The sequence below is a fragment of the Orcinus orca genome, chromosome 3, assembly GCF_937001465.1.
Source record: "Orcinus orca chromosome 3, mOrcOrc1.1, whole genome shotgun sequence".
Classification (NCBI taxonomy): Eukaryota; Metazoa; Chordata; class Mammalia; order Artiodactyla; family Delphinidae; genus Orcinus; species Orcinus orca.
In genome coordinates this window covers 97984097-98010794 of record NC_064561.1, presented here as the reverse complement: position 1 = coordinate 98010794, position 26698 = coordinate 97984097, and the positions used below count along the sequence as shown (strand labels likewise).

Sequence of the window (26698 nt, the reverse complement as noted above, 5' to 3'; positions counted from 1 at the left end):
TTTTTTAAAACTTAAGAAAACCCCTAAATTTTGGCAATTAAGATATACTCTATCTGAGCAATTACTATTTGATGTCTGTGACATATTCATTCTTTTCCACTTTAGAAAATATTAAAATTTGTCAATTTCCTAACACTGCCCTTCAACTCCCTTCTCTGTTAATATAAATATGCATCACTCAGTACCATGCTCTGATTCTACATACCAAAAAAATGCAGGAGGTGAATTACTATTTGACCACAGTCCTGGAAATTTCAGTTATAAGCCCTTGAATCTCAGCTGAAGTATGCGCTAGAACCTTTAATGCTAAAATAAGACTCCAGTAATCAAAAACATTTTTCGATAATAAAAGCAAAATGCACACACACGTTGAAGCAAATATTGAGTTGTTCATTTTAATAAAGTATATTGTACTTACAGGTCACCTCCCCTGCAAGAGTAAAAGACTATGAAAGATGAAAAAGATTACCTCCTGCTTTGATAAATATGCTGTTTTGACACTCTTCTATTTCAATAAGAACAACTCAGAAAAAAGGCAGACTCATGTGAACTGTCAAGACCAAACTAATTCTTAATGTAGATTACTAAAGTAAGCTGCTGAAAAACCAGACAACTAAAGGGGGATGAAGACTTCCTTAGGCATATGTAAAACTGGCATAATATTCCTTCACAGTATAGGGCATGGGCTTAAAACGTGAAATTTTTTTTTTTTTTTTTGCGGTACGCAGGCCTCTCCCGTTGCGGAGCACAGGCTCCGGACGCGCAGGCTCAGCGGCCATGGCTCACGGGCCCAGCCGCTCCGCGGCATGTGGGATCTTCCCGGACCGGGGCATGAACCTGTGTCCCCTGCATCGGCAGGCGGACTGTCAACCACTGCACCACCAGGGAAGCCCAAACCGTGAATTTTTATGAGGCATTTATTAGGATCTCTTTTACTTAACTAAAATATCAATCAGGGCTATTCAAGTTGCCTTAACTTCAAAGGGTGCAAAATTTTGGGGATGTCGATTATTGAAGTTATCTTTTTGGTAGTCAATTGGTCCTTTAAAAATATTTCTTTAATTGAGCCTTGGAAATAAGAAAGATTGTGATAATAAACTATTATTATATACCCATTTTACAGATGAAGAAAGTGAGGCTTGGTGAGGTTAAGTTACCCAAAGTCACATAGCTATTAAGAGTATAGATGAGGGATTTGAACCCAAAGGTGCTTTCACCAGAGTCTGTGCCTTTTTTTTTTTTTTTTAACCATGATCCACTCTCTCCTTTGATGTAATGTATCCCACTCTTCTTTGATATAATCCCCAGCATATGATCAAAAAATGTTACTAAGAAACTAGGGAACTGCTGCAGTGGGTGCAGCAAAACCTAATGCTTCTAATTTATCTGCTTGTCTCAAACAGTATCATCTAAGAAAAATTTTAATTGCTTTTTCTATTTGGTTTACTATTACAGTATTTATTCATTCAACAAATACTGAACAATTCTTCTATGTGCTGTTTTCTACTAATTTTTTCACTTAAAATATACTGTTTTATTTTTTTTTAAAGGGCTTCAAATGCTTGGCTTTTTATTTATTTACTTATTTATTTTTGGCTGTGTTGGGTCTTCATTTCTGTGCGAGGGCTTTCTCTAGTTGTGGCAAGCGGGGGCCGCTCTTCATCGCGGTACGCGAGCCTCTCACTATCGCGGCCTCTCACGTTGTGGAGCACAGGCTCCAGATGCACAGGCTCAGTAGTTGTGGCTCACGGGCCTAGTTGCTCTGCAGCATGTGGGATCTTCCCAGACCAGGGCTTGAACCCGTGTCCCCTGCATTAGCAGGCAGATTCTCAACCACTGCGCCACCAGGGAAACCCAAAATATACAGTTTTAAATCAACATTATGGTTAAGCAGATTTTCCACATTATAGAGAGCTTGCCTGATTTTAGAAACACTTGTGTGAGAAACTGCACTCTAAGTTCCAAACAACTCACCTGTAAATAAGCTTTTGGAACATATCCCGTTGGCAAGTGAAGCACTTTCTTTATATTAGTATTCTCCGGATTTACTGAATATTCTTACACTTCTTAAAGGATGCTCAGTAACCATCTTATACAATCAAATGGTTTCTGAAGCTGATCTTGATCATTTCAATAAGATATCTCTTCAGAATTAGGTTTCTTATTTTGTCAGTTTTAAAAAACTGTGTAGTAGATATTGAAATTACTTCACAGTTTAAGACTGTAAATTTTAATTAAAGTACACAAAGCAGAGAATTAGCAGTTAACCACATACATTCAAGTATGCACTGAAGAATGATGCCCACAGAAACATAAACTGTCCTCATGATTTTCTACTTTAAAAAAATATGTATACCAAAAAGACTGGAGCAGAAAGCTTCAGCTCCTTGAAAGTTTTCATTGATGAGATTTTTTAGGATTCTAACTTCAAGGAAATGGACATTTTCCAGCTCCATACTTACATCACCATGTCAATTATGAAGGAGTAAAACTAAAGCATCATGGGTATTCAAGTTTACTTGCCAATAAGCTTAGGAAGAGTATTCCCTAATAATCTCCCAGAAACTCCTGGATTCCATCTGAGCACTATGACTATAAACTATCTTCATTCCAAGTATCTTCTTTTGAAGGAGATCAGCTAAACCTTAGATGTGGCAAACGCTAGAAGAATTCTCGCCTTTTTAGTATCATTTTAAGAAAATGACATCTATCTTCCTTATTGTAGGTCTCTCATTAAAAATCACTCGTTTCCTGAATCGAGTGTGCAATCATAATTTAGTCTGGATGCTGAATATTCAGTGGATTTAAGAAGAATTTCTTTGAAAGTACAACTTTTCTGAAGTTATTGTATTAAAAAGGTCAACCATCTGGGAAGATACAGCTGAGATGGAAGAGTATCCTTTGGAGAGCTGAAAATGTAAAAATGTGTTTAAAATGTATCTTGCACTACCTGATTTGGGGTTCCAGTAGAGTTTATGAAGTAATATTCTCTAAACAGTAGTGCTAATAATTTCTAATCTTTTTTAATACAAAATATATTGTTTCTTTTTAAGCATATAAGACCTAGGACCTTATCTCTTCACTTCCTTTTAGTTGTTTACTCACTTAATTTCTTCTCAGACTAGCTACATACTTCTTGTTTGTGTGAACTTTTTTCAAGTTACCTAACTTTTCTGTGCCTCAGTTTCTCCACCTGTAAAATGGGAAATAAGAACAGTACCTCACAGTGCTGTTTTGAGAACAGTAGGGTATTTAGAACAGTGCCTGGAACAGAGTGAGTGCCACATAAACACTAGTGAGCCTTATTTATTGATCATCTACTACATGCCAAACAATATGATGGAGGGCATAGAGCAGAAACAGCCATGAACAAACCACCATAAATATATAATGTGATTAACTGCTTGAGCGAAAATAAAGCAGAGTTAAGAGTGTAGAGAATGGTACGGATATTATCTTTATATAGGGAGGTCAGAAGAGCCTCTCAGATAAAGACTTTTTTTTGGCCCAACCTAAAGCAAGTGAGAGCAAGGGATGTGGATACCTGGGCCAATGAGAACCTCAGGCAGAGAGAAGATAAAGAACCAAGGCCTTGATGTCAGGGGGCACTGGGCAGGTATGATGAACAAGGAGGACAGGGTGGCCGGAATAGAGACAATAGGCAGAGATGGTAGGAGGAAAAGTCCAAGAGACCGAGGGTGGGGAGGAGAAGAGGACTTGTCTCAGAGGACCTTGTTTGCCAGGTTAGAGACTCTGGATTTTGTCTTGGTGAGACAAGAAATCTCTGGAGGGCTTTGACAGAGCAGTGACGTGAGGAGGGGAAACACATAGCAGCCTGGCGCGCTAGTCAAGACAATGGAGGATGGTGGCGTGGATCAGGTGGCCAACGTAGAACTAGTTCAATAATTCTAATATGCTGCTCCACTCTCCATTTTCCTTAAAAATATCCCTTTAACTGGCATTTATTGAACATCTACTAAGTAAGGCTTTGGGCTGGGCCATTTTACAGATGTTAACTCTACCCTAGTGTACGGACCCTATGATAAAATATATTAAAGCTCCAAGAAAGTTTGAAATCATCTATTGCAACCTCATTATTTTACAGATGTGGAAATAGAAACCCAGAGAGATTAGATGATTTATCCAAAATCATATACCTCGTTAGGTCAAGAGAAGGGCCCAGGGCTCAGTTTTCCTTACTTTACAGAAGAGGACATTCAAAATCAGCAGTTGTACTAACTTACAAAGATAACTTATGGCGCCCTTTTTTATTCCCCTTTGCCTCTTCTGATTTAAAAATAACGACACAAAACTTCTTTCACACATGTCCTCTTTAGGTTAATGTTTATGAGAATCATTTCTAAAATGAGCATTTTTGAAGTTTCTAAAATAACTCTTTGCCTTAGGAAGTCTATATAAATGACTATTGCCATAATCTATTGACGGGCAGTTCTGCAAATCTATCACTGGTAGAAAAACCACCGACCTTCTCTAGTTATTTTAGTATGCCAATCTCTTACCAAAATAACTCCTGTAGATTAAAAACAGTATCTGTCAGATTGAGAGGATGGGCTCAGTCTGCCTGACCGATAATCGGCGATTCCAACAACTTAGTACACTGCCTGTTCCCAAGGAAAGGAAGACATGGCATAGAGTCGTTCTTGAGACAAATAAAGGATATAGAATCGTGAATGGTATTTTATTTTTAATGTAAACAGGAAACTTCATGAGATATTTCCAACTACTGTATTTTCTTAATTTTGTATAACTTGGAGAAATTAAGAAGGAAATAAAGCTCGTTGAAGATAAAGCAGAACTTGATAAGAACACTCCGATTTGTGTCCTGAGTCTAAGTGATGAGGTGGACTTCCTGTTATGAACTATTCCTCTTCCCTTCCCCCCCAATTCAAGCTTGTATCTGACTTTCGGTCCTCTGCAGTCACCCCTGAGCTTAAGCCTTCCTCTGGCACCTTGAAGCAGGACCGTCAAAAGGCTATAGCTTTCATTTTTCTCTTGGAAAACTTGCAAGAGATTTTAAGGCCTTGAGGAGCTGAAATATACCCCTGGCCTAGTAAGGACATTTTATAAAACTGACAAGTGGGCAGTCAGGCTGGCTCCTGAGATCAGCAGTAGGGCTCCATGTAATGTAATGAGTGCGAAAAGAGCTATTTTCCAATCATCTTGTTCATTCCACGCACATTAGGAAAGAGGAAAATTCAACTGAGGGCCAGTTCTCCCCTAAGAATCCTTTAGTTTAATTATGACCACAGTATCTGAAATGTCTGTAAGGTGTCCACTCTCAGCAGTGAAAGGAAGAGAGGAAACCCTTTCCCTACTAAAAAGACAGGGAAGGATGCTCTTATGGTTTAAAACATGATTGAAAATTCAATTTAACTGATGACAAGGCCACTGCGCTTCTTGTAAATGAACATCTTTTTGCTGCTAATTTTGTGCTATTTTACTTTTCATTAAAAGAAGTAATTCAGGTTAAACTCAGCTGAACAGCAAAAAGCTCTTGGTATTTTGAAGCATTTTGAACAATTACTTTGACAGGAGCCCTTGACAGTTAAATGACTCCGTTAAATGAATGTTACAGAAGACACATAATGATTTTTAGTGAAATATTGAATTTAACCACAAATGAGGAAAAACCAGTCATAAGCACTATGGGTGTATTTGAATAATAACATCTTGCTTATGAACCTCAATGGATTCTATAATTTCTAATAATCATGCAATCAACTAGTTAGCTGGTGAGTATGTTTCCCATCTTAGTGCCCTCTATTCATTTTTGCGTTTTGCTTTTGTTGCTGTTTTTTAATCTGAGAAACCATGTGAAAATTTTGAAACTGGCAATAATTTCCTCTTACATCAGTATGATATTTTAGACTTAGGCAATTAATGAGTCTCTGTCTCACAGCTGAAGTCTTCCTTTTTCCTTTTTCTCCTCTGCTGAATGAGATTCTTTGACAAAGTAAAAATCAGCAAAAGGCAAGAGCCTGCTGCCTGAGAACATGTGAATTCACTGTATGCTAGTGTTTCCCCCACCCACGGGACTCAATATTCCTTTTCTTATTTTATGGATCGAACGTGAGATACTATCAAGACTTTTACACGTTTTTTCATGACTAACGACTGAAATATGTACTGAAATGATAAAACGGGTGCTGTTCAATTTCCTTTCTAAATTCAATTCCAATATAAGTGAGAGTGCCCTTGTGATGGGGAAATCCGGCTTATTAGAAAACTCTGTTTTCTGTAGAAGAAGAGGAGCTAGAAATCCTTGTAGACTTAAAACATGTGGGTGAGGAGAGATAGGGGAGGACACTGGGATTGAAGAAATGAATCAGAAAACCAGGAACGCTCTTTATCTCGTTTGCCTGGCAGGCGACGAGCAAGCAGCCCAGCACCCTGGGAGGCTCTGCGCTTCCTGATTCTTCCAAGCAGGTGAGGTCCAACCTCCCCTACGTTCCCACGGCTCCCTGCACTCAGGCTCCTTGCACTCAGCGGCATTCAGCAACTGTCTATTTCCACTTTCACTGCCTACTTAAATGTCTGCTCCCCACTAGACAGTCACTCCTTGAGGACAGGGAGTGTTTTTTCATTTTGCATCCCCCAAATTTCTGAGCCATGATAAGCTGGTCAGTAAATGTACTTTTTTTTTTTTTTTTTTTTTTAGTAAATGTACTTTTGAACAAAGTACTTTTAACATTTAACTCCTTCAGCTGACAGTCAAAACACGTAGGAAAGGCCAGATAGCTTAACTATCTGATACTAGTTAAAGGCAAGTCCAGATACACAGCAAGCTGCCTAAATTAGGTATTTCCTATAACCCTGCTAACTCAAGTGTGGTCCATAGACCAGCAGCAGTGGCATCACCGGGGAGCTTTCCAAATACCACATCTCGGGCCCCACCCCAGGCCCCCTGAATCAGAATCTGCATTATAACAAGATCCCCAGGTGACCTGTGCACAGTGAAGTTTGAGAAGCATTTACCTAGGATACATGACCAGTATGATGCCTGAAGAAGTGATGGTGTGTAAGATGGAGAAAAAACCAAGATACTTCTTCACGCTCTTGCCTGTTTAAAGACACAGCTGCTCTTAATAATTGTCTTTTCTCCTTGGTGCAAAGAGAGTATTTATCATCAGCTTGCTGACATTTGCAGGAGTTTTGGCTTTCTCCAACTGAAAATGTGGATGATTGAAAGGATATTGCTGACACCTGAATGAGAAATCCAATGACTCCAAGCTATGTAAATTTAATTATTTCCTTTAATTCTTTTTTCAGGAATCTCTTTTTCTTTTCCTGAGCTTTGGTAGCAATTTTCATTTAAAAGAAATACAAGTCAGCAGTGGTTCACTGAACAGGCTGACACGCGATTTCATAGGGGGAGAGGCGCTGTGTGTTTAATCTAATTTGTGCTCTCAATTCCCAGCTAATGTATCTAGGGATCCTGATGTATGCATGTACAAGGAGACATCTATAATGCAGAGTCCAGCACTCCGCAGTTCTCTGAAGCACGGCTAAAAAATCAGTCTGGGTTCTCGCAGCTGCCCTACAACATGATAAATCTCTGTATACTCACAGATGTAGAAATATTCCCGGCCTGGTCTGAATTCAAATCCTAGGGAAAAGGGTGTGAAGAGCTGGAATTTTTCAGAGAACTTCAGTGGTCCATTTGGAGAGTGAGGCCGGTTACATTCCCATCTCTTGAACCCTTTGGAAGTATGGTCGCAGGCACTGTAGCCATCAAAGTTCACCATGTAGAGGACATAACGCTCAGTCTTATCTTCTGGGACTGAGTCCTCATAGTGAGGGCAGAACACATCCAGGTAGTCATTGATACAGACGTCAATGTGGTAGTCACCCCTCTGAAATCTGTCGGAAGAAGAAAAGATAGGATTATTCATAGAGGAAGGGCTTCCTGCTTGGAATCAGTGGTTGAACCCATTAATAACGCTCAGGCTAAAGATTTATTATAGTAAGTTTTTATTTGGTGCCGTACGATTTGAGGCATGGTTTGAATTGTTGCTGTTCCAAATCTAAATAACTCCATGCCATTTTACAGAGGAATCCTATTACCGTTGTTTCAAAGTACCCTACCAATGGAGCGCTTCACTTTCATTTTAAGTATTAAAGGTACCGATTTGCTGTTTTCCTTCCATTGTTAAAATCAGAGTTTTCATATTTCTAAAATAGTGTTTCATTTAATAAATGTTTTTGAATAAATGAGTAAGAAATTTAAAGAATAGATGAATTGTTTTTGTTATAACTGAGACCATTCTTAATTTCCTATGCAACTGTGGACAATTAGAGTGATAAAATTGAGAGAATTAGAATCATAGAATTTAAAAGTTGAAAAGAAAATTCCTAGAACAACACTTCCACTTTAGAGGAAAATAAAACCCGAAGGCATAATGATGAAGCAATGAGCCACTGAGCCAGACCTGGAACCAAGACAGAGGATCCTAGTTACGTGTTTCCCTTAGTAAATCTGCTTTTGTCACAAACTCGTTTTAGCCAATCTCTGTTTTGATGCCCTCGCCCTTTCCCTATTAAATTGAAACCATCTAGGTCGAATGACTTTTCTGCCCATTTCTTTCACTTTCATAGGTTGTGTTCTAGGGCTGGACTGAGGAGTAGAGAAAGTAAGAAGTCAGATGAAAACAGCAAAACCACGGCCACTTCATCCTGAAAGAGTTAAAATGTGTGCACACAAACACACCACTGCCCACATCACAGTGTCTGCTTCAATTCTTATCTTAAAAAAGTTTTGCTTATTTGTTTTAACTAATGTGCCTTTCCCCATCAACTGAACAGTTTTTCCCAGGACCCAGTGGTGTGTGAAACAGGAATTGTTACGTACACAACTTTCTAAAATCAGAGTGGAAAAGCCTACAAAACCCCTTTGTTTTTAGCTGGTGAGGAAATTCTTCTCTGAGCCCTTAGGAGGGTCATCACAAAACTATGTCACTGCTGAAATACAATGCCCATAAAGTCATAAAATCTTCAAGTCAGACAGTCTCAGGGAGAACACTTCCCAGTGACGGTGAGCTAGTCTATTCTATCTTTGGACATCTCTAAATGTTAGCAAGTTTCTTCTTATATTGAGCATAAATCCACTTCTGTGTAATTTCCATCCAGTGATCCTACTTCTGCTGCCTGAAATTACAAAGAGCAAATCTAACTCCTCTTCCACCAGGTAGTACATAAAACATTCGGAGATGTCAGCTGTATCTCTCTCTGTATCCTCCTTTCTCCAGACTTGAAAATCCTGATTCCTCTGGTTATTTCTGGTATAGTTTCCAGACTCCTCATCATACTACTATTTTGACCCTCTTCACATCTTCTAGTTTCCCAGTGTTCTCCTTAAAATGCAGCACCCACATATAACAAGGACCTCTGACAGGTTGTTGTGAATACTACCTTTGCTCTGGATCCTAAATATTCATTGACAAAGTCGAGATTCCCTTCTGAAATACACTGTGGTAAAAGTGGAAGAGCTACTTATTTTGAGTGAGTAGAACTAGATCTGCTGCTGGTTGAGTAGGAGAGTCATAAGCCATCCTGAGCCTCAGTTTCCTCACATGTTAAGTAGAATAATAATGAGAATCTTCCTTGCTGACCTCACACAGCTGCTTCAAGCCTCAGATGAGGAAATGTATGAAAAGCACACGTGAATATAAAGTACTGTTACTATTAACAGGATATATTAAAATGGGTAAGTAACAAAGTATTACTTTTTAAACAATGGCAGTAAGAGCATACAACAGAAATAAAAGTAATCCCCAGGTTTCCCTTTTTAAAAATCCCAGAAGAAAGGAAATCATATAACAATCCTAAATTCTGTCCATCCTCAAATATCAAATGATCCCCAGAAATTCCACTTGCTCTGTGCTTTGGAAAAGCAGCATGTTGATTTATGCAAGAGAAATAAGGAAAGATGATCAGATCACTTCTCAGTTAGAGGATCTCAAAATACATAACCATTTTTAAAAACAAGAAAACCCTCAGAAGTATTTATTTCTTTATATCTACAGTGATGACGAAACCAGGTTTTCTTTTTCTTCATTACTGGCAGACAACGATTTGTCAAGATACAAGGAAAGCCTGTGTTGCTTTTAAAAGGTTTTTGCACATCAAGGTAACATCACTGCCAAAGTACAAAGAAAAGACACTGCAACGTTCAGATAAAAGGGTGCTGGGATGTGAATCATCAGCACTCAGAGTAGGCTGACAGTTCTGGCTGAGAGCCAGACAAGAGCTGCAGCAGAAGGCAATGCCCAGATGCACTTTATATTATTATATTATTATTATAGATTTTAAAGACATTCAAGGGGGAAGTTTTTCCTTTCCCTAAGTGTCACTCATCTTAGCTTCTGCTGGCACTGGACACTGCTTAAAAGTGAAAATTAAGAAAACTGCCACTGTCTGGACCCATGCGGTTATTGCTTTATTCTACAAATTGTCATAGTTTTCTGGTGCCTCAAGTTTAGCTACCCTTTTTCTACACGTTTATCCCTGTTAATTCTGCTATAATTTTAATAAAGCAAAGCATGAGACTGAAGAGCCATTTTACATTGGGTTGAGCAGTTATCCTTTTCTGGTGACAATTTACTTTGTGTGGGGTGTTCGGTGAATCACTGTGGAGCCAATTTTAAACATGAGATTGTCCCAGCAATTAACGCTTATACCCTTCTATGCACACGACAAAGAAATGATTATGATTTACCATAGAATCAACTTACACTTCTGTTTCAGATATTCAATTTGCATAATTTTACTAATGTAAATTTCAAAAAAAAATGGACAATGTGAACATAAAAACAGTGACCAACTGGAACTCATAAAAGGCATCTGTATAATGTAGCTAAGTACAATCCAAAGAAAGGTTGAGAGTTAGATAGACTAAGACTATCCCAAATTATGCTCTTTGACTACGGAGTCACACTGAATCATTCTTTTCTGGCCTTACTGCGAAGAAGCACATATGTATGGCTAATATTATTGAGTGGTTATTACGTTACATTCATTATCTCAATTTAATCTCCATCACAATGCCACAGAATAGACACAATTAGTACACCCAGTCAGAGATGAGGAAACTGAGATTAAGAAGTCAAGCAACGTGCCCGGTGTGACATGAATAATAAAAGGTGGAGGCAGAATTCAAACCCAAGCAGTCTGACCTCACAAATGAGATTTAATTGCTAAAGTCAAGTTCTTAGGTCCACTCTGTATTTCGCCAGAGGGATGATTCTCATTCTTTTCTTTTCTTTTTTTTTTGCGGTACAGGGGCCTCTCACTGCTGTGGCCTCTCCCGTTGCGGAGCACAGGCTCCGGAAGCGCAGGCGCAGCGGCCATGGCTCACGGGCCCAGCCTCTCTGCGGGATGTGGGATCTTCCCGGACCGGGGCACGAACCCGTGTCCCCTGCATCGGCAGGTGGACTCTCAACCACTGTGCCACCAGGGAAGCCCCTAATTCTTGATGGGGTTTCAGTTCTTTCCTACATTCACTGATGCAACAAATATTCGCCATGTCCAGGATCTGCTACTTTATGGCTTTACATCTGTTGTCACATGAAATCCTTATTGGGTAGTTATAATTAGTTTCATTATACCAATGAGAAAATGACATTCAGAGAAGTTGTTATCCACTTAGTTCAATTTTTTTCCACAGGAAATAAGCAGCAGAGGTAGGATTTCAACCCCAGTCTGATGGCTTCTGAAGCATATATACTTTCCTCCTAATCATAATGGCTCAAAGCTTGACTGACCGTAATTCCCCTCATCCTGTTTACACTGATCTTCTAGGAAAGTCTGCTGCAAGGGGTCCTGGCCCTTCTCTCTTCCTCACTAGGTTGATCCTAAACTCCTGCACTGAGAGCGGAAGGGTGCATCAACATCTGAATAAGCCTCAGATCACAGGGTTAGCTCCTGACTCATGCACATCATTCCAACCTTTCACAGGATAAAGTGCTGTTAGGCTCCGTAGCCATTCACAAGAAGGGAACTTTTTTTTTTTTTCCATCAGGAAACTTTTATGAGCTTTAGTTCGTATTAAATGAGCAAATTCACCTCTAGGAAGAATGATTCCACATGCCAATATTTACAAATTTCATGGGTAGCCCGCCACTGCTTTGACACATTTGTAAATTTCTGGGAAATTTTCTTATAAATGTCTTTTCTTTACTCCTAATCTTTAATTCCATCTATTGTATCTGTGGTTCTCTACCTCTCTGAAACCATTGCATATTATGAACTGTAGGAATTTCTGGCTGCATACCAACACGCCAACAATAATTACAATACAATCTCTACTAAATTATCACAGTGGTTTACGACATAAAAGCAGGCATGGTTGCCACACTTAGAAAAGTGACTGTGTTTGAGTAAAATGATTACCGCTCTGCCTGTGTTCTCACAATACAAGTCCCAAGTGCCAGGAAACATCTCATATGCATACAGTGATGGCCCTTGTCCTCCACTGGGTTGCATGGTTGCATGCCACATCATCAAAATGTGGCAGTAGGCTGGTTGAGAATGTCATATATATTGTGAAAGGGTCATTTTAATTAATTAAGAAGAATAAAATTCAGTACAGCAACTAATTCTTTGTAATCAATTCAACTACTAAAAATGAATTATGCACTTTATGATTGTTTTGATGACCCAGAGGCTGCCTGGAGGGTTGGATAAAAAACACAGTTTGGGGCTACTGATAGCAAAAAAACAACTAAAGGTGAGATTTGAGCTACAAAGTCTCTATGCAGACATGTGTTTTTGTCTTAGTTTGTCTTCAGTGTTTACCTGATGACATTCCACAGCTAAATACAGTTTTTATTATAAATTTAAACTACTATTAATATCTCTCTCTTTATATAACCTGTCTGGAGAAAGTGAATCATGGATTAAGTATTGGAATTCAAGTGAAATCAAGATGACAGAGGTGAAGAGTTGACAGGCTGTCTGGGACTTCCCTGGTGGCGCAGTGGTTAAGAATCCACCTGCCAACGCAGGGGACACGGGTTTGAGCCCTGGTTGGGGAAGATCCCACATGCCACGGAGCAACTAAGCCCGTGCACCACAACTACTGAGCCTGCGAGCCACAACTACTGAGGCCACGTGCCACAACCACTGAAGCCCGTGCACCTAGAGCCCGTGCTCCACAAGAGAAGCCACTGCACTGAGAAGCCTGCGCACCGCAACAAAGGGTAGCACCCGCTCGCCGCAACTAGAGAAAGCCCGTGGGCAGCAACGAAGACCCAACGCAGCCAAAAATAAATAAATAAATTTGTTAAAAAAAAGAGTTGACAGACTGTCTTTGCATTTAGTTATCAACAATGTGCCCCCAAGTTTCTACTGAGACAGGGACCAAAACATTGTTTCATGACCATAGTTAACCTGATCTGTAGGACTCTGCTCCTAACTAACTAATTTATTTTCAAACTTGGGTCACTCCACTGGGGACATCTAGTACTTGAACACTCCAGTCCTTGACCTCAAGTGGAAGTTCTCTACTCTGACCTCGGTTCCTCTTTGCTTTGGCAAGGAGACATCACCTAGCTTTCTTTCTCAATGGATAGTTTTTCACGTCATTGACCTTACTTCCTCCTCTATCACCATATGCTCTCGTGGTGTGGAGACTGACAGCTGGGAGGTCGAGTTCACAGGACACACAGGAAGTGCCCTGGGTTCAGGCTGCAGAGAAGCAGCACCATCATCATCATCCTTCTCTGAGTTCATCTTTAGCCACTTTTCTCTGCAGTGTTCCTCCTCTCATTCCATTCCTCATTTGCTAAAGCCAAAATGCGTTTCATTTTAGTAGCTGGAAAAGGAAGGGTACGGTGCATATTTAAAACGTTCTAAATTGGCCTTCAGCATATGTTGCTGGCACAGCAGAGCCTGCTTCCAGGGAAATATGTAATGAGGTATTTTATCAAGCAGCTCCTGAGTGAAGTTTCTTTACTCCATAAATAGAGAAACAGCGAGACACTGCTTATTAGAGGTTAAGAAGCTGTGAGGCACTTTTATCCCCCTTTCATGTAATGTTTTAAAGGACTCAATGATGAAAATGCTATTCCCCATGAACTGGATAGTTGATTATTACATTTTAAATGTATTTTAATCTGTCAAGGAGGTGATTGTTTTAATATTCCTATTTGAACAGAACTACACTGTCACGTCTTTAATTACAAGGCAACTTATTATATTACATTCTGAAATTGAAATGTAAAAGAAGGATATGATTTATGGTCAAAGATTAAGCAAGTTTATCAGCTCAGGGTTCCTCCCAAATTTTAAACTAAATCTCAAGTGAATATGTCTTGACAGCACAGTCTTTCAATTCTATTATAGATTTAAAGGCTAATTTCAGAATAAGATGTCTTTTTAACCAGAAGAATTTCTCATTTGTCCTGAAGGGCCTAATGGGCCCAGCAACAGACACAGGATTTGTTTTATAAATACGTTTTGGGAGGTGATGGGCAGGATGGCAGTCTCTGTTGCGTTGCATAACACGTCTCTTCTTGTCTCCTTCTGTTATTCCTTTCAGCACAGAATGCAAGCCTTATGGCTTTCGGATCCTAAATCTGAAGATGCTCTTTTTTTTTTTCCAGTAGAGGTTAAAGCGAGAAATACAAACAGCAAATCAGACTTGGGGTGGATAAATCATATTAGCATCAGTGGGGGATGAAGAAAGACTTGTTTTGCTGATTTTAAATGTTCCCTCTCTCTCACAGGCTGAAATATGCCAACCTTTCAAATATATTGGTCATTGACCTTTGTTTCCAGTTCTGAGACAGAGTCATAGACAGTTTCACTGTTCCCAGGCCAGGTGTTAAGGCTGAATGAGGTATAGTACATGATGACCGAAACCCACCATTCCAGGCAGCCCAATCCAGCTCTTCCAGGCTCTAGAACATACCAAGAACAACTAAAATTCCCATAAAAGTGAAGATTTACAAGTGTAAAAAGAACCTACTCAAGGATGAATTTCAGAGATATTTCTTACACATTCTTTTGCAGTTGAAAGGCTGTAGGCTACAACACACACTTTCATTCAACGAAGCACATGATACTGAGAAAACATTTAGAACCCGGAGTTGGTGCTCTGCTTATCCATTAAGGAAAATTAGAATAAAGTTCTTATACATGCAAGTTGGAAGAAAGGAAATAAACGTTGTAGTAATCCCAAATTCTGCAGCATGAGAGCTTTGTCTTCAATTTAATAACTGTTGGTGATGAGAATAAGATGTAATTTACTTAGCCAGATATTTAGAATTTATTAGTGGTCTAGTATACTAACCTGTCCCTTTTTTTCTGTGTGTGTGTGTGTGTGTGTGTGTGTGTGTGTGTGCTTTAAAAGCAAGTGGTTTAAAAATTCCTCCATTAACATTAATTACTCATCTCAGATAGATGGATAGAAATCTCAAATACCTTGCGTTATTGCTTTTCTAGTTCAAGTCACATCAGGCTGAATGACTTTTTAAAATTGATATCTCCCAGGAGGAGTACCTGTTTCAAATACAGGGTCCACAAAATGTTCTCTCCTCCAGTGTTTTAACTCATTTGGAGTTTGTTTTATTAGCCTGACTGAGGAGCTCCAAAGGAAACAAAGCATTAAATTGGCAGAGCCTAAACAAGACTTTCCTTCAGGAAGGGACCCGGAGCTTTGGGTGACAGTCTAATTGCTTCTAAGCCCCCAAAGAGGCCTCGGGCTTGGGGTAAGAATGTGTCAACGTCAACAGGCTAAATCAGCCAAAGAATTAAGCAGGCAGAGTTCCACACACCCGACACATCGCAGACCACTGCAAATGGTTTTCGAAAAGGGATTAAAATAAAATAAAGAATTATTGTCTGGCAATCAGTGTATGGCCTCACAGAGGTCACTTCCACAAGGCAAAACAGGCTCCTTCTTGACTCCTGCTGGCCAGGAGCTTCCTGACGAAGCTGCCCTTCATGCCCTAAGTTATCCAGAGTTTTACATCATGTCAAGCATATGGAACAGAGCAGCTGAAACACACACACAGATCCAAAAGCAGATGCGGGAAATCACTGACCTGGTTATCCAGCCACTGTCCTAGGAGAACAGGATTCAACAAACTGATTCTGTTCTGAGGATGCAGGAGGTGGGGAGTCAGTCAAACAAATAAGCCACCTGCCAAACTGCTTACATACGTGTAGCCCTTTTGTATCCTACGAGGATGGAGTTACCCAGCAGAATTTCAGGTTATTCCTAGTTTCAAAATTAAGAACAATAACCAAAGAGAGGGTTTCCCTGGTGGCGCAGTGGTTGAGAGTCCGCCTGCTGACTCAGGGGACACGGGTTCGTGCCCCGGTCTGGGAGGATCCCACATGCCGCAGAGCGGCTGGGCCCGTGAGCCATGGCCGCTGAGCCTGCACGTCTGGAGCCTGTGCTCCGCAACGGGAAAGGCCACAACAGTGAGAGGCCCGCGTATCGCAAAATAAATAAATAAATAAATACATAACCAAAGAGATATAGTAAATGTCCTTCCTATTAACCACATCAAATAATGATTTCATAGTTCTTACATACTGCTGTACAAGCAGTAAATTAAATATTTGTATTATGGCTTGATGATAACCTATTGGAATCATTACCATCTCAGTCTGAAATCTGGCCCCGACTTTTCAAAAAGCGGGTGGGTGTTCGAGATCTACGTGGCATGGAACTACTGTCTATTAGTTTATTGTTAAACAAACAAAAAACAAGCTGGAAGAAGGGAAACAAATGTTTTATGGCTTTCTTTTATGTTTGATCTTCATAGGACCAGGGTAAGCAAATATCTTGCAACGCTAGGGCACAATAATGGTAATAGTGTTTTATATAAAACTTTAGAATGCAAAGCAGAAACTGTTGCTGCTTCTATGCAAACTGGCATGGGAGAAGTAGTTATTTTTATTTGGTATGGTTAGGATCTTGTGAGCAGTTGGATACAAATCTGGAACCAGGCATGAGGCTAAGGTGAGAGAGAACTGATCTGGAGTCATTAGAAATTAGGTGGTGGGTAGAGCCATAGAAAATATTGAATTCATTCAAGGTAAATGCATAGATGTAGAAAAAAACTGGGACTGCACTGAGAGCAGATCACTGGAACTATGATTATTCTAGTATTTTTATGGAGACCTCCATTCTTTACACTGAGAGCTCCTTGAAGGTGGTGCTGGTATTTACTCATCTCTGCATCCCCAATGCTCAGCACAGTGCCTGCACGGAGTGGTGACTTGAGAGACCTCCCAGAAAGTAAATTGTAGCTGATGGATATTAGAAACAATGTTTGAAAACAGAAAACAACTTTGTAAAGTGCCCAATAATCTCCTTCTGTGTCCTGGGTCCCAGTATCAAATTTTGAGAACAGCTAAATAATATGACAAACAAAGGTCAAGATCAGGAAACAAAATAATGGCCGAGGGCAGATAAGAAAATGATAATCAGGCCTATTGTTCCAGCAATGCTAGAAAATCATGCCTAGCCAAGTAGACGACTTAAGCACCTAACGCAGAATGAAAGTTTCTCTCTTGTCATTAAGTCCTCTATTCAATTACCATTTATTGGGGTAATTAAACACTGGAAAGTGATGCCAGGCTAATTGTTAGATTATGATAATTACATGTCTTTGCTATGCTACAGCTGATCAAAATAAGATGTGGTCCCGTGCACTTAGCTGGAACTGCTCGGTAATCGTCAGACTTCCGGAGAGCGCTAGGCCATTTATTACCAATTCATTACAAATCAGGCGGAGAAGCTTATTATTTGTAATGCTTCTTTCTTCCCCCCACATACAGTCTCCTGGAACAAGACTCCCCAAAGGTTAAGCCCAAACTGCCGCCTCTCATTGGCCCATTTCCATCCCAATTACACAGCTGAATGGCATTAGGTGCCTCTATTTGAGAGGGTTCATCAGACTGCTTCACAAAATCCTGCAAGCGCCTATCACATTGGCAGGAACACCCAAGGCTCCCTTTCAGCCTCTGCCAACCACTGTTCTGCTCTGAGCTGTGTCCCAGCAACCGCAAGCCGGCAGTGCTGAGAATCTTCTGGTTCTGAGGCTCCCTTCTGCTCAGGTTAGGACTAGACCAGGCTGGGGTATGCCCAGGGTTTGCCCCAGTTCACGGGAGTCGTAGGGATACAGACTGTGCCTCTCCTGTCAGGATATCCGGCTTTTGTTGCTCAGGCCGGGATCACGAGAGGAAAACAACTTCCTCGTCACCTCAAAGCTACCAAATAGTAGCTCAAATCTTTGTAGAAAAAGACTAGAAACAATCCCTTGTCCTTGGACATTTCCGGGGGTTAGAAATCTCCCCTCCCATCCCTCTACTGTTGGAAGGTAGGAAGGAAAACAGGTATTTGAGAGTCTTCCTTTGACTTTTTCCTGGGACTTCTCAACTCTCCCCTGCAACTGTCATCAGAGTGTGTTCATGTGGGCCATTGCCAGTGGAGGAAGCGCAGAGTGTCAGGTCAAAAGTTTACTAACTGCTACAAAGTTCATGTCATGTTATGGTTCTCTATTTTAGGGGTTTGTTTTCTTCTTTTATTTGGGCTGTATTATGGACTGAATTTGTCACCCCCAATTCATATGTTGAAGCCCCAATGTGATTGTGTTTGAAGACAGATATGGAGGAAATTAAGGTTAAATGAGATCATAAGGGTGGGGCCCCAACCCAACAGGATTGGTGTTCTTCAAGAAGAGACACCAGTGCCCCCTCTCCCCTTCTCCACTCTCCCTTCATGTGCCTCTGCAGGCCAGGAAGAGAGCTCTTACCAGAAACTGACACTGCTGGACCTTGGTCTGGGACATGTATCCTCCAGAATTGTGAGAAAATAGATTTCTGTTGTTTAAGCCAACAAGTCTATGGTATTTTGTCACTACAGCCTAAGCGGACTAATACAGGCAGTTTAAAAGTTAATTAATGGGGCGTCCCTGGTGGCACAGTGATTAGGAATCTGCCTGCCAATGCAGGGGACACAGGTTTGAACCCTGGTCCGGGAAGATCCCACAACTAAGCCCATGCGCCACAACTACTGTGCCTGCACTCTAGAGCCTGTGAGCCACAACTACTGTGCCCGTGTGCCACAACTACTGAGCCTGCACTCTAGAGCCCGCAAGCCACAACAACTGAAGCTTACGCACCTAGAGCCCATGCTCCACAGAAGAAGCCACTGCAATGAGTAGCCCGCGCACCGCAAGGAAGAGGGGCCCCCGCTCACCGCAACTAGAGAAAGCCCGCACGCAGCAACGAAGATCCAATACAGCCCAAAATAAATTAATTAACTAAATAAATTTATTTTTTAAAAAAGTTAATTAATGGTAGATTTGGGGGTGGGTGCTATTGAATTACATCACTGCCAGGGACTTCAGAGACATAAAGAATTATCGAACAACAATAAGGGAACAATGGCCAGGAAGGAAGGGAGTAAAGGAGGCAAGAGAGCGGAGTTAAGCCACTGCGGGCACCCCACAATACCCTGGAGCAGGGGGGACACTCAATATCCACCTGCTGTTCTGAGCAAGCGGCTGGTCTGAGGGGAGAAGGCACATTATATTCCTACGTAACGATAGTTTCACCCCTGAAATTAACTCATAGCACCACGAAAATGACTGTATTCTCACCCAGCAACTGTTATCTCACTGTTTCAGCAAGGCTTTCGCCCAAAGATAGAATGAAGGCTGTTACAGAAAAGTCACATACTCCATTTTACCCTTCCTCGACCCTGGAAATTAAAACAGAATATGCCACTGCCTTTCAAAAATCATATTAAGTGCATTCTTGGGACAAAACAGACCGTGAGGTACCTTTGTTAACACCGAAATACATAAAACTGTCATTTTATGCACACATTTACTGGTGGCCTGTGGCTCAAGACCGGGGAGCTGGGAACAAAGGTACTTTGGTTCATCACATAAAAATGGTTTTGCACTACTTAGTATTATCATTTCCTCCCAACACTCATTAAAAGGATATTCATTCATACAGCTGGATCCTCTATTTACTTTTATAGCCTGGACCACAGGAAGATATATGCAAGAATAATGTAATCATAAAAAATTAGAAACTAATCGCTCTATCCCAAGGAAACATAAGGGGGAGAAAGAAGTCAACAATTCACCATTTATTTCTCAGAAATAAATCTAAGCACTTTAGGGGATTCTCAAGTGCTATAATATCTCCACCTACTTAAATGCTTGTCTATCTCAATGACAGAAAGGAGAGTTGTTTTTCCCCTCCCCCTTCCATTTTAACAAACTCTACTTTCAAAGTGTCTACCCTGGAAAAGAACTGTAGTTCAAAGCAAACGCACATGACCCTCCTCTTGAACTTTCAGAATTTTTGGTCCTGCTACAAGCTCTGAATGAGCCACTTGTAGAGATTGTGAGATTTCAGAGGGATGGTTAATGCCAAGACACAAAGAGGATGAAATAAGAGCGTGATAACAGGCCTGCCATGCTGGGTGGCAACTCAGCACCGTGAGCCTTGAGAGGACAGCGTCACAACTGGCTTTCTCCAGCACTCAGTAGTACAATCCCAGATCCCAAAGTTCCGTCCACGTGCACATTAACATTTCATTGCTGTTCAAGAGAGGGGGAATGTGAGCTACTACTGAGTTATCCACTCAGTGCTGATAAGCTGGGTCAAAAAACAACAAAGGCATGAACGAAACCTATGGGAGCTATTAAATGAGCCTGGAACTTAGCACAATCTGTATCCAGTGTAGAGACAAATGGGACTATATCGCACTGATCAATTTATTTACAAAATAGGGCAATTTCATCTATTGATGTTTTAATTCAACATCTGGGTACCTACTCTGTGTGTGCCAATTATTTAATTAAAATCATAAGCCATTTGGTATTCTAAAAGGAATGTAGATTTTTTTTTCCATTCTAAATACAAACTATACCTAAATAAATTACAAATATAAAATATACTTTTCACCCTATCTCTGGGAAGTAAAAGGGTAACCAAACAGGATATTCCCTTTAGTACACTCTCAGATTCTGTCTCAGGCACCCTGTAGCTGAGAAAAGATTCACAGCAGCCAAAATCTACCCAAGGATGTTTTCATGAATCCAGCCATTCACTGAAGAGCCTGAGTCTTGGTCACTGAAAGTGCTGGTGACTTTGGTTTTATGAACGTGACTAGAGAAAGTAACATATGTCATGCGCTGGCCAAGTGGGCAGCCTAGAAGCACAGTCTACAAGGCTGGTAGAGAGTATAGCCACTATTGGTACCAGGGGCCGGGGGTGGGGGGGGGGCGCGCCGCCCTACGGCGGGCACTGCATGCGGGGCTGGAGGAAAGGAGACAGCGTCCGGCTGCAGAGACACCTCTCCTGCTCTGCTCCTACCGACAGCCAAGTGAGGTCTAGCTGTGTTTGCCACAGGCCTGGCACATGGTCTGACGCTTACACGCACCTCAACAGGGTTGTGAATCCTAAGTTACAAGCCATTCTAACCCACTGGAGGACATGAACTGAACAGTAGGAACTCTGGAAAGTGTTTTTGGCTTTTGTTTTAGTTTAAATACGAGTTTCTGGCATGAAGCCAAAGGAATCAACTTACTTATTATGCCCAGCAGCACTTCCCGGCAGAGTATTAAATTTAGTTTTATTTATTTTTAAAATCAGGGTGGTGGCTTCAAGATATACTTAATATCTCTAAAGACGTCAGAGATGTGTGGAAGTCTATGGGAACACGAAATACTGCTATTCTCTGTTAGACAATTAGGATATGTAAAAATTCGTATCACGTGAGGAAACTGTGTTGGTTCTAATGACTAGGAAAATTTATAGGGCAACTCAAAATTAGACCTATCACTCCTGTTTCTCTTAATGGTAAAATGCAACCCAGCATCCTCAAGCACTCACTGAATTAAAAATGGAACTCTCAGCATTACAGTTGCAGCTAAGTATTTATGTATGCCATTGAATCTACGCACTTCCCTCATATACAACTTTCTGTAGTTGGTTTGACTCAAGAACAACCACAACCAAGTTACTAGAGTCTAGAGCGATAAAATCCTAAGTCACCACTCCTTAAAAACACCAAGTTGCTTGCCTTTGTAGTCCTAGACACTACTCACGTTTGCTAGTCTTAACCTGCAGTAATTATAAATTCTTCAGCGCACAAAGCATGCATGACATAGGCTCGTAAAGAGACAGCCTCTGGTCTTCCTTTGGGACCGGATATTTGATAATAATTTCACAAGAACCCGACTTCTGCATCAAGACTAGAGAGACACACACTAGTGGAAGGAACTTCGAGCACCATCTCATCCAGCTGTTTCCTTTCAGGACTATTAATTATCTAGTCTCTTAAAAAAAAAATCTCCAGGGAGAATTGGAGTAATAAATAGCTCTTCCCAGGACCTGTGGATGTCATTCAAAATCCAATGCATAAAGAAATTCTCTATTCAGGGGCAACCAGCTTTTCAGTGTTGTTCAGAGCATATCCCTCACTCCCGCCCGATGAGAAGATTTGAGAGAAAAATAGAGGAAATTTAGCTCATGTTTTCCTAGGAAAGTCGAGCTGATTGTATTATCGACTGTCTACTGCATTAGCAATTTCCAACTGAATTACTGACTGTTTCCCTGCATTATACTGCTATTGTTCAATACCATTTTCATTGCCCTAATGAAACAAAGCTATATAATATAACCATAAAGTACTGATTACAGTTAACAACAATGATGGAAGAGAGCTAAGGAGAGACCTATTTTTTAAATATGCAAAGAAAAAGATACGAAATGCTGATACTCAGCAGACTTTTTTTTTTTTTTTAACTCTTTTTGGCTTTCTGGATTGAGATCAAAACAACACCGACAAGTTAATTCTTTCTCTTCCAAAGATACAAATGGTATTTCCCCTACGATAGAATTTCTAGAAGGTTTCCCAAAGAGCAAAAGTTCTCCAGGTGCTGTAAAAATTAATAATAACAATGATAACAATGTGGATTTCACACATACTTTGTCTTAAAAAGTGCCTACTTCAAACCAGAGGATTCCCTAATATCATGAAAGAGGATATCCAAATTTTCCCCGGGGTGCAGGTTTCTCACCGTCTATAATTGAGCTCCTTTACAGAAGTACCATCATGAAAGCACCAGGGTATTTTCTATTGGTCCATATTAAATCAACCAGCAACACAAATGATCAGGTTGCTGGGCGGGACTGAAGGCTGCCCCAGTGAGACAGCAGGTCCATGGCTGAGATTTCTGCCTTTTAGCAAAGGCCCTGAAGGTTACTTGGCAGCCTTTTATACTCCCAGGTCCTTTCCCATAGATAGAAGCAGTAAACAAAGAGGTGCAGGGCACAGGAAGAAGTGGTGGAGGAAATTCTTCGGCATCGCTAATTATATTAAGACTAGAAGCTGTAGCATCAGACACTTGCTACCCTCTGACATTCGTGCCAGAGCTACCATATCCCCCCCAAAAGCAGAAAACAATTGGTATAATGGGGAACAGAGCACGTTGCTGTCATTCCCTAAGAACTCCTTGAGTCGAGCCAGTGACAGATAATGAAATTACTGTATGATGCTCTAGTGGCAGATGATCCGTGACTGCCCAGGTCCTAGACACCCAGACATTCTTCATCTGACAAATCCTTCCTGCCATTTCCTGAGTGGACATGGTGTAAACATAGAGTTCACTGAAAAGGCCTGAATGTCAGGATCAGAGACTAGCTCCTCCAAGACAAACTCTGGTCTTGGAACAAACCTTCCTCTGGAGATCTTTCTGAGTGTTTATATTTCTATGAGCAACACTCGGTAGTGTCATCCATGTGGACACAACATTCTGAGTTCTACGTACTGTATTTGAAACACTGATCTGATTTCAACGGTTCAGAACAGTCACCTCAATGCTCACTTTACTCGCATTTTCTAGTTTTTGCACCCCTGAAAAAAAGATTTTTAAAAAATCAGGATGGTATCTGTTAGACCTCTTTCAATAATGTGTATCACTTGAAAGATGAAAGGGAAGGTGCATTTATCTGTTCCTATTAGAGCGCTAATTTATGCAAGTTCATTTGCCTTTTGCATCTATTGATTGTATTGTTGTTTCATCCCCTGCACTCCATTAGAATCCTCGCTGACCTCACAATAATGCCAAGCCCGACAAAATGTGTACTACAGATTTTTATATGCTCTTGCATCTACAGCCTATTTAAAAGTTGGCATAAGCAAGATGATGGTGTAAACAGAAATTATGGGCAACATGAAAAAGTATTTCACTTCATCACATCAGAAAGAAAAACTTAGAGAAGACTTAATGGTTGAACTTCTCTCTTCAATTTTAAATAGTCATGTCTGAACATTTGAAAAGACTCCTGTGCTTTAGGCATGCTGAAATTAAAATAGAAGTGCAATTTGGGATAACAGATTATAAAACCAGTAAGCACAGCTGCTGTACGCAGGGCAGGAATGGCTCTTCATTTCCAAATCCATTTTTGTAAGACAGTCAAATGTGGAAGTAAAATAACCTTTGCTGTGAAAACTAGAAAAAGGGCTAGACCCCAGGAGAACAATTTTCAGACATGGTCTGCTATTTATTTGCCCCCAGTCTCAAATAATGCTTTTGTTTAGTGCTTCATTCTGAAGAAAAAGAAAAAAAAATGTATATATCATCACATATTTTTCACTATTTATTAGTCTAAATGCTTTCTGTTTATAAGCCCAAGTAAACAAATTTAATCTTAGTCTTGGGACTAAAATAACTTATTAGTCTTGGGACTAATAAAATAACTTATTTAAGTATGAAGTGATCCAAAACTGTCAATCATAGGACAAAAGAATACAAAAGTTGCCATTCTGAGATACAATTTTTAAACCCCAAAGAGTACTTTAATCCACTTTGTACAGAGAACATACTTGCTTTTTGAAAGGTTTATAACTATTTCTTCTTGTTTCCACCTCACTAATTTACCTATGTCCAAAAAGGCATGGGGGAAATGTAAAAGCCCGGCGAGAATCTGTTCTCATCTGCCTGCGGGATGATTACTGGCAGCACGGATTTGACGATGGAGAAAATCACAAGTTGTTGAGCCTGTGAACAGGGAGACTCCTCAGCTTATTGAGCATTCTACAATTGCTCAGGCAGGGATGTCAACAGGGGCAGAGGGACACCTGGCAAGTGTGGAGTTCAACCACCCAGACCTCTCTAAGGATGGCTGCAAATCGTACAAGATGTCCAGAAACACTAATAGGCGTCCGCTGAACCACTTGGGAGGCGTCACTAATAAAAAGTGAAAATCAGAGTGGAAAGAAAATTTCATTTCCAATCCTCCTCGTGGCACCTGGCTTTTTCAGCACATATGGTTTGTAAAGTTTGCTAATGTCTGGTGGTTATCAAGGAAATCAGAGTTGATTAAAGATATCTCAACTTTATCTTCATTTCCCAGACTTTGCAGACATCCACCTGATGACTGAGACGGGACTACTATCTGATCGTTTGTGGCAGGCAGCACAGGAGAAAGGTCACGAGAAAGGGATAGAGAGCCATCTGCCAAGCTTCAAATCTGGCCTCTGCTACTACTGACTCTGGAACCTTGGCAAGTTATTTTACCTCTCCATGCCTCAGTTTCCTCATCTGTAACACTGGAATAAGAATAACACTGCACTCCTAGAACACCAGTTAGGATCAAATGAATAAATTAAATGAGTAAATCAGGACTGACTGTAAAGTGCTTAAATAGTGCTTGACAAATAGTACAGGTAAGAGGAACATGTACAATTTACATTATTTACATAACTAAAAAGGTATTTTTTTGAGTGCTAAAGACAAAGAATTTTAGTACTTTGAAAAATACCTTGAGAATCTCAAAGATCTTTAGAAATAAAAATGTTGATAGCCATTGCAACATCTCTTGAATAGGCAGAGTATAATTATAATAGATTTTTGTTTATGAAATAAGGAAAAGAAGTTTATAGAATAGGGGAGGACAAGTGCTGACTCTGTGGAGGAAGTGGGCATACACAAGGCAACTCAGCCTTGTGGAAGTGTGTTGGATATAAAAATACATGGAGGAAGCATGGGCAGTTGCCCGTGTGGTGTGATTTCTGGGACACAAAAGCCATCTTTAAACAAAAATAACTTCCCAAGAGGGAATTTCAGTTCTTAACTGTGTAAAGTGTTATTTTGCCTGGGAGGGAAATTATACTTGCCAGCCAATGCATTAACATATTTTCATTTCTCTGACTCATTAACACCTGTCACCTAGCAGAGTTAAGGCCCCTGAAAGACTATGGGATACAGTAGGTAAATTCTGATGAGAAAAAGTAAGTGGTCTACAGGGTTGGGAGAACAAGCCTCAGGAAAGGGGCACTGGACAGAGGTGTAGGGCAAGGTACTAGAGAAACACTTGACACTTCCCCATTCTGCTGAGGTCCGCTCTACAGACTAAGTGTCATCACATTTTATTAGAATAAATGGCATTCTCTTCAAGAAGGCCGATTTTAACTTAAAATTATACTTCCCTTGAACAATATGATACTAGACTGACCTTCTATCCTTTCTTAATTTGATTGACTTTTCACATATTTATGTCCTCTCTTTGTTCATTCATTCATTAATTCAACACGAGTATATTGATTGCCTCCAGTGGCTCAGGCATTGTTCTTGTGGACAAACAAAAATGAACCAAGACAGAGTCCTACCCTAAAGAAACCGACAATCTAGTA

General features: G+C 40.4%; 1 protein-coding gene across 2 annotated transcripts in view; it reads right to left on the bottom strand.

Moving 5' to 3' along the window:
• EFNA5 (ephrin A5) overlaps nucleotides 1–26698 on the bottom strand; it is a 276838-nt gene that overhangs the window by 38523 nt on the left and 211617 nt on the right. For both annotated transcript variants that reach the window (XM_004267436.3, XM_033423737.2), the window contains exon 2: nucleotides 7589–7881. In XM_004267436.3, coding sequence (XP_004267484.1) covers nucleotides 7589–7881 — 293 coding nt within the window. The remainder of the gene's footprint in view (nucleotides 1–7588; nucleotides 7882–26698) is intronic.